Raw genomic sequence first — 9073 nt, forward strand, 5'->3', positions numbered from 1 at the left:
ATTAGAAGAGGAGAAGGAGGGAAAGTATGAAGAACAAAACTGCAGCGAAGAGTGAGAGGAGAGATGGATGAAAACAGTGGGGGGGGGGGGGGGGAGATGACTGAGAAAGGAAGTGACCAATGAAATATCTTTTCCAGCCTCTTCGTTTCCTTACCAGCTTTCGCTTGACTAACTTCCGTTCGCGCACCTGAACAACAGTGAAGATGATTCAGCAGGATGGATGTGTTAATTTAACGGATTAAACGTTTTACTTATCTCCTTTCACGTTTAAGAGCCGAGGCTATCGTGGCGTCACTCCATGCAGCAATAAACAGCAAGTGAAATCCATTTACTACCGTTAGATACCATTAGTTGCCGTAACAACCGGTGCAAATGTCACGAAGCAAATCAGACGGCATTAGTCAACCTAACAGACAACAGTGGTAGTGGGAATTTAGAACAGAATGTGATAGCTGGTGCAGGTTCTATCTAACCAAGGGAATCCGTTGACGTCTGAGGAGGATTTCAAATACAGAACGAGGGTGGGATGCTCAGCTGCTCAGCGGTAAGGCATTTAAATGGTGCGAATGCTTCAAATGTCAGTAACGATTCCAATTGTAATAATTCTCAATCCCACAGAATAGTAGAAGTTTTCATTAAAAGCGGTGTGTTTCTAGAGTTGTGTCAAATTTAGGGTTTTTTCCAAGAGGACTTATTGCCAACCAGCAGATAATATAAACCTGGAGTACATTTAATTGACAGCCTCCCAATGTAAAGAGAGTCAAGTCCAGCACAGATGATAGCAAGATATCTCTCTTTGACGTCGATTAGAGTAGCAATGTCAGTGTGGATTTACATAGAGGAAACAAATTAGCCACCTAATTGCTAATCGAGGGATTTACTCAAGGGAGACCCCTAGCTGCATAATTCAGTAGTGAGATCATTCTCAGGGAAATTTACATCAAACACACACACCGATTAGATAATTATGAGCTGCGCAATTGTAAATTAGTCAGGAGGAAGGGAGAAGAGCATTTCTTCTAATTTAATTCAACCAGAGCAGAGCGGAAAGTACTTAATGGGTCAACAAAGCTTGAGTACAATGCACAAGTTGATGATAATTCAGTCATCGCTTGGTAATTCATATACATTCATGTGACAACTCGTATTCACCCACCCCTCTCCAGTCATGAATAGGTAGAGTTGAGGTGATCGTGTGAGTGTTTTAGCACTATGCAGTTTGCACGACCTAGTACTGGTCGACTTGTCAAATGCCAAGAGTAGGGATAATTAATTGGGATTTGGAGAAAATATGAGGGGCAATACGGAGGATAAGGGAAGGCTCCGGCTTTTCCTCCTTACTATCTTATCCCCAATCAAATGTGCAAATCTTCTTTGCACCAGTGAGTTTTAGAGTGCTAATAAGATCTTGCGTCGTCTTCAGGGAATTGTATACCACGTATACACCCACGCAATGGCATTTTAAAAGTTCCTGTCGAGAACTACGTAAAAAATAGCATGAGTACTTTTGGCCACCTAACATTTCTTCAGGTAGGTAAGGTGAAGTTTTAAAGCTCCACTCTTTCTTTCACACAATCTACAGGCCTCAGAAGATAGTGACCTAGAAGTTGCAAAAACTATTTGACCCTCAAGATCGCCCGATATTAACCCCCACAGAAACTGACTCACCTTCTCCTTCTCATTGGCCTCACGATCCACGACTGAGCCCTGAAAAAGAGAATGAAAAAAAACTAAGTTGGAGACTGGTAATTATGACGAATGATTCGACCAACAGCACAACCACCACCATCACCATTGTCAACAACCACTCTTTTGGCAGAAATAGATTAGAAGCAGTAGTTCTGAAGTGCTGGTAATCACAAAAAAATAAAACAAGCGTAGCAAATTGGGTTGGGTAATGCGATATACGGTATTCACCAGTAATTGTTATTAGCAACCACTCTGCACTGGTGCTGCCATCAATGGCGCGGCTAATTCGCCTTCTGCCACTAAAATTAGGCACTGAATGTTTATCGAATCAGCCCCACCGCCACCACCACCTACTCCCCCTCTCGCCGCCAGGCCAAACCAAACCAACTCAGCCCCGTCTCGACCCGCCTGCCACTAGGCAGCAGCAGGGGTGACAAAGTCACGCACGACGAAAAAAAGCACTGAATTGCCGAATTAGGTGAAATTTTGGACCTCAACAGCAGAGGAAAAAGGGTAAAAGTATGAGTTTGCGCCGATTCGTGCATCAAAAATGATGTCAAATTATGACAGGAAAGGCAGCAGATTGCTCAAAGATGGAGAAATGGAGAAGCGATGTGCTATGACCTATTCATTTAAGTAACATTAGCTAATGATAACTGACGCCAGGAGCGAAATTTGAAATAATCGTCTTTGAAACTTCTTTGGCCATACTCAAAAAATGGTGGATCTAAAGCGAATCTTGAAATGGTGAGATATGCAGTGCCTCAATGGATAAGTAGAGAGAAAGAATAATACAAAACTTCCATCATTTACTTTCACACAAGGGAAGGGGAGGATTAAAAACCCTCTTCAGTTCTCTGCATTTATATGTAGAGTTGTGAATGCGTGCCAATACTTACGTCCGGCTGTTACATGACCAGGTCTAGGTGGTACTTGCGATTCAATAATGAGTTGTCAAAAGTGAGCATTCCATTTTGAGCAAGCGGATATGTCGTCAGCACGTGCACTCGGCGTCTTTTTTACAATGAAGCGACTAACACCCTTGAGAATGATCCTAGTGGATTCTTAAATCGGCTTAATTACAAGAACATGCCCCCCCAGGGAATGAAGGAGAGAAGCCTGGAAAAGGAGCAATTGATATGTGATCGGTTGATTCATTTATGGTGGCCTAACTTCAACAAAAATGTAGCTTTGCAAGGTGAGTTTCCAAACGACTGGGCTGACAGGGAGGAGTGTAAGCGTGCAGCGGAAAAAATATTAGACCACCAGCCATCCCAGATTTCAAAACATAACTAAGAAATCGTGGAAAAGAGACGCCAAAAGGTAGCATCTTCGTCACTAGGACGTCAGGAGAAAAGCGACCATCACAGTCCAGACGTTTTTTTATTCCCAATATGACCCAACCACCTCAATTCCTGACTTATTCGCCTTCAGATCAAAAACGTTCTACAATTGCTTTACCGTTTGAAACTCAGCCAACTTGCTCGAGGCACGAGTGAGTCCGACTGGTGTTCATGAACTGAAGAATAACAAGTGACACATATCTGTGACGCCAGAATATGGGTAGGAAAACTACCACCAATACAATTACACCAACGCCAACAGCAGAAACGAGTGTCAGATAGGAAACGGAAGACAAAAAAGTGGAGTATGTGTTTTTAGACCTTAAAAATACCAAAGGTAAAAGAGATGTGCCTTCGCCTCTGCACACACCGGTTAGTCAAGTAGAAGCAAAATGACAAGGTTGGTGTCTACGGTAGCCAACTCACAGAACGTTTGATGCAGGTGAGGATGCGGGAGCTACGCTGAAAAGTCGATAAGAGAGATAGAATGGGACTCGGAATCGTCATGGACTGTGCGGTGCAGTGATACCACTCTCCTTTGTGGTGCACAGGTGCGGGTGACATCTGAAGGAGGGGATTGATGTAAGCATGAAATATTTGCTGATTACGAAGTAAGCGAGGTAAGTTGTGCAGAGTGCTCCACCTAAGGTAGTGGTGATAAAACCGGCAAAACACTCAAGACAAGCTCTTCCGATTCTAGAATAATGCAATCCCATAGTTCTTCCACATGATATACATAACTCATTCGAAGTAAACTTCTCGATCATGAGATCGGCCGATCTGCGATTATCGAAAAGAATCCCTTAAAACTTACCTAACAACGAAAAAGATACCAATATCCACTTCCACTACCTCAGCCCCAGCTCATCTGTGCTGAAGGTATCCCAACAATCGACTAAAATGAGCCTCCACCTCACTCTGATCATAAGGTATTCTACCTATCCACCCGGAATCTCCGCATTTGAAACGAGAAAAATAGCCGATCTAGGGTCATTGGAAAATTAGAGCACTTCAACAATCGCCTAGAAAGGGCATTTGAATAAAGTCATATCAACCTCGCCAAAATTAGGTATTACAGTGCTTCCCCAGGTCCAAAGGACGATGATGTGAAGTGTAAAGCCGCGAAATCGCAATGCGAACCTTAAAAATGACCCCTAAAGTGAATTAAAGGCGAGCAAAATACTGATCGAAATGGGGGGCTTCGGACTAGTCACCCCTCAAAATCACGAGGGAGATCAAAATGATGCCACACGACAATCATAGCTCTAGGTAGCCATAAAGTCAAAATCAGGACTCCCATACTTCTAGAATCCATCAAAAAACCGGAAAGACTCAATATGCGGTAAAGCGAGTATGTGCAGGCGAAATCTTAGAGAAAGCGCGCGTGTACGTGGGTGAGAAGCCTGTCTACAAGCATAAACTATAAACCTTTGAGGGGACCAGTCGACCAGTAACCCCGCACAACGGAAGTGGAGTAGTCATCGTCGTCAACGTCACCGGCATTGTATATGAGGGAACTGGAGGCTTTAAAAGGTAAAGAGATTTAAAGAAGAAGAATAGTGACATACCTTGAGATCATATTTCCGATGCACCGTGACTCGTGGACTGAATACGTTACGCATTGCGAGAAGGTAGGTGTCCTGATCATTCACTGTAATACGATACATTCCAAGGTATTGCGGTAAAAGCGTTTGTCCGTGCACATTGACTATATACTAAAGGGGAGGGGAAGAGAAGGAATAAAAATGTCATGGTTTCCGTGATCTAACAATACAGTCCTTACAAGATGCACTGATCTGAATGACCGACTAGTCATCCGGCATATTGACCAGTTATGGTCCGACCTCGTGATGGACAAAGACATCGAAATAAGTACTATTAATTACTTTGGTGAATAGTCAAATCCAAGTTCTTCATTCCCCTTCCCCTTTATGACAAAGGCAAAAAGACAGCTTTCGAGACGATTGGTTCAGTTACCTTCCAATGCTCGTTTAATCAAATCTGACACCAATGAAAAAGAAAGAATCAGCTTCAGAATTATCGGCTTTTCATTTGCGTTCTAACAGAGCCCCTCCACTTATTACGCAGTTAGTCTCCTTACCCTCACATATTGACAGAAGGGTGCTAAGCTCACTCATGCTTTAGGCAATCGGTAGACTTCGCTCATTACGATAAATGTGGAGATGAAGTGTGATAAGAGGTTAGCTGAAATAGCCGAAAATCTGAAGAGGGAGTGAAAAACTACACACAGACATCCAACTCATGCAACTATCGTCCTGTTACCGTCTCATCCGCATTAACAGAAATGACGAATAATAGCTGTTAGGGAGAGTAACGAGACAAGTGGGATAAAGAGGCTACATCGTATAAAATCAGTGCCCTCGAGCTAGCCTCCTCAAAGTGGCATCCCTCGAGGGGCGGTGATAGGGCAAAATTTGCATAACTTATAGCTCTATTTGGATTTGTGGGAGTTGGGTTTAACGAACGATAAATACCGGAAAGAGGGAGAGCCTATTTTAAAGTGGAGACAGATTTTAAACTTCACGTCCCGATGGTTGCGCAACTTTGATTTTGGGGCAAGGAGGTGGCTGCTCACAGGCAAAATCCCCTTTCAGCAGTATCAAGGTATCGACCATAGCCCAGATAGTGGCACTGTATGATGCATTGCAGTTCCAATACAAAAGCAACTACGGAGACTGCCATCACTTTTTTCCCATTTGGAAAACAAAAGTTTACTTGGAAAGAAAGAATCTTCACTTGGACCCATCATTCAACCGTTCAATAAATCAGTAACGTCTCATCAACTGTGTGCAGTACCTGATGAGAAGATGAGCTAACAGAACCCTCCGCCCAGAGATAGAATTGATAAATGTGATTCTGGTGATGAATTAGCAGATGATAATGCATGATTCAGGGAGACCCACTGTTTCGTCGATTAAAATAACTCAAGATTACCATATGAAGAACACCTTTTGGGAGGGTTTAAAACGGGTGATGAAACAATTTGCGACCACCTGCATCAACTGAAGAGGAAAGATTGGGAGAACCTACTACACAAGCACTAAAAGATGACAAGAGGCTTAATTTTTTTTAACGCGGTGTTGGGAGAGGATTGCAGAGACTTGAGAAAAGATTTGATGAGTAAAACGTTAAGCAAGCATTCCGAACATTTCATGCTTCTTAGGCATGCAACACCTCATCACTGGAAAACTATCCTTGATTCGTTCTAGAGTATGACAAATTATAGATGAGTTTGTTCACTTGCTAAAGGCCAAATAACAAACTCCTCCAACTCATCCCCTCACCATCTTCTTCCTCCTCACACACAAGGATTCGTGAATCAGAGTTAAAAAAGGCTCCGTTCTTACGAGACAACACAACGCTAGACCCCAGGCGGCAAATCTTTTCTGTGGCAAAATCAGCACCATGCAGTGAGACAGAGTTGGGTGAATTTGGAGGTACTGTCCTCCCTCGTCCCCCGCAATACATTCTCTTCGTACCTATCCAAGCTGCCAGTGAGTAGCGCCCCCTCTTGACACTAGACGTGCCAAATAGAAATGAAGGTGGCTGGAGTGACACCTAGGTCGCTTGCAGACAAAAAACTGGCCCGTAAAAGTGTGCACTACAAGAGATACAACTTAGAAGCCTGTTAGTCGTTTAATTCTTGTTCAAGCAGACCCTCACGCACTTGTGTGGTTGCACTGCACGAACAGAATAATGACCATAACCTGACCACAGCGCCGCCGTATTAGATGGTTGAACTAACCTAACTGCAGCTCCGTTTGGTTGCATTCTGTTCCGTACAGCAAGTAACAACAGAAACTAAAATAGTCTGTTCTCTCCACGAAGTAATGTTAATAAACAATGCAAGATTCAAGACAGTAGAGAGCCCAGACTCAATGTGAGAAGGTGAAGTGAGTAGATATTTCCTATAAAAAAAATTTAATCTTATTCAGAAAAGACTTGTATTCAAGAAAAAACACGTGCCCTTCCAAAGACCACAACGAAAGCGATGTGGAGCGTTGAAAAGAGGAATTGACAAAGCTATGCTGAAGGTCATCTCCAGATCAGTACATTGATCAAGTGACACTAGAGGAGACGATTTCAACATCAAATACATCCTCGAAGCAAACAACACTCAATCAAGTTGCCATCGTTATCATCCAGATATGTTAAAATCATTCATGAAAAACTAATGCCAGGAAGATTACCTCAAAATTCAAATTTCAGCTGTCAACTTCATATTCACCATTAGGATTTATCACCTAAATTACCTTAGGAGAGGTAGACAATGGGAAAAAGGGAAAATGGTAAAAAACAAGAGAAGATGGTCTTCTTCTCTCACCTCATGGTAGTTTTCAATAAAGTTGTGCATTTGTTCCACCTCCTCCGAGCTGATCATCTTCAGTACGTAATGCCTATTGTACGTCACCAGTAATTTGGAGCCCGATTTACTGCTAACGCTGTCCCACAGTGGTTGGTAACGCGTGAACGACTCCTAGATGGATAGTTCAAATGATTACCCACTTACCCAGTAGTCGTTTGTGTCCACATTGAACCTCTCCCGCAGGTTCTGAAATGCCAGTGGACAGTACTCCTTGAACTTGAATCGACTTGGCATATTCTCTCTATACACGGAATAATGAAGTTGTCGGTAGATGCCCTACTTGTTAAACAGATGGCCCTTCACTTTAATTTTGAGATAGGCCTTAAAGTCATCCTTCATTAGTACCGCGCGCGGTTTCATGTGTTGCAGAGTAGTGAGAGAATGATTAATACCCCACATGAGGACGCTCTTCAAGGGTTCGTTGGCGCGGAAGAGCTTTAACTTCTGTCGACCGCCTTTCAACTTCTTCTGCTTCGACTGGGTCGCCATGCCTACAGGAAATGGGAGGAAGAAGGGATTAAGGTTGCAGATCCTGTAAAGTTCATCATATCCGATGATAATGCAACGTAACGACTAAAAGAAGCAGTTAGGGCAATGGATGTATAAGACTGGACGCTTCACCCCGACAGTTTGGGGGGTGCCTCGCCTTTTCAGTCACAAAAAGAAAGAATTTTTCTTGTTTGCATTTAGCCTTGCAATTGTCAATGCTAAAGAGGGTGCTAATGTCAGCTTGCATACTTTTGGAGAGAGCTTAAGGGGTCTAGTTTACATATGCTCCACACTTGGTAGTCAATACATCTGACTACATGGATGAAAATATCTGGGCTTCAGCATAAAACCCACGAAAGTATGAATTAGTCTACTCGGTAGTGCAAGTGTTAATACCACATCGAGAATAAAAAGCTGCACTTGATTGGTTAGTCTTCATCTAGGATAACTGGTGTAATAGGTCCCCCGAAGACAACTCACCCCTTCGTGACTTGAAAGGCACAATTTACGTATACAGCTATCTCTAAAACGTTGATTTGCAAAGTAAAATTTCTCCTATTTTTAAAAACCAGTTTGGTGGTGGGTTTGCCAAGAAAAGCACAAATTAAAGAGCGAAACCTGGAAACAGGGCAGTATAAGCAAGTTGCTGTTACAAGCGGTGGACCACTGTCAATGGTGACAAAGGTGAAGTCCGTGACTGGGGTCTCATCGAAAGCGATATTACAAAATATGATGGGGTTACTAGTAGAAAAAGCAAGTAGCAATACTCGGGAGCATTTACTCAAATAAATCCCATTTTGAGATTATACCATAAACAAATTGAAAAATTCATTCCAGCCGATGTAAACAAAAGGATAATTCACTGATAACTTGTGTTAGATGTGGTTATTCCTATCCAAAAAAGTGGATAATTGCGTGGGAGTAAGTAAACAAAAAGGCACAGTGCAGTTACAGACAGTCAATGAGGTAGAAATTTCAAGTATATTTCAATGGCGGATGCAAGTGTAGCTGAAAACAGCAATTTTATAGGATAGGCCAATGGACCTGCCTTCTTCACTATCAATGAGCTGAAAGTTCGTTACGAAGCAGTGAGTTACTGCCTTTGCAAGCGCACGTTTCGACACGTTTCACCATCGCATTGTCGTCATACGGATGTTACGTCAAC

The 9073-nt window shown here is 42.7% G+C and overlaps 1 protein-coding gene across 1 annotated transcript in view; it reads right to left on the reverse strand. All coding sequences in view use genetic code 11, as the record gives it.

The window, feature by feature from the left end:
* EGR_08276 (Phosphatidylinositol-5-phosphate 4-kinase type-2 alpha) overlaps window positions 1–9073 on the reverse strand; it is a gene marked incomplete at both ends in the record, with an annotated part of 16789 nt that overhangs the window by 5956 nt on the left and 1760 nt on the right. The window contains 5 exons of the mRNA XM_024497525.1: window positions 1669–1707; window positions 4601–4747; window positions 7378–7530; window positions 7564–7660; window positions 7700–7910. Coding sequence (XP_024348066.1) covers window positions 1669–1707; window positions 4601–4747; window positions 7378–7530; window positions 7564–7660; window positions 7700–7910 — 647 coding nt within the window. The remainder of the gene's footprint in view (window positions 1–1668; window positions 1708–4600; window positions 4748–7377; window positions 7531–7563; window positions 7661–7699; window positions 7911–9073) is intronic.

The sequence above is a fragment of the Echinococcus granulosus genome (assembly GCF_000524195.1).
Source record: "Echinococcus granulosus chromosome Unknown EG_S00101, whole genome shotgun sequence".
Taxonomy (NCBI): domain Eukaryota; kingdom Metazoa; phylum Platyhelminthes; class Cestoda; order Cyclophyllidea; family Taeniidae; genus Echinococcus; species Echinococcus granulosus.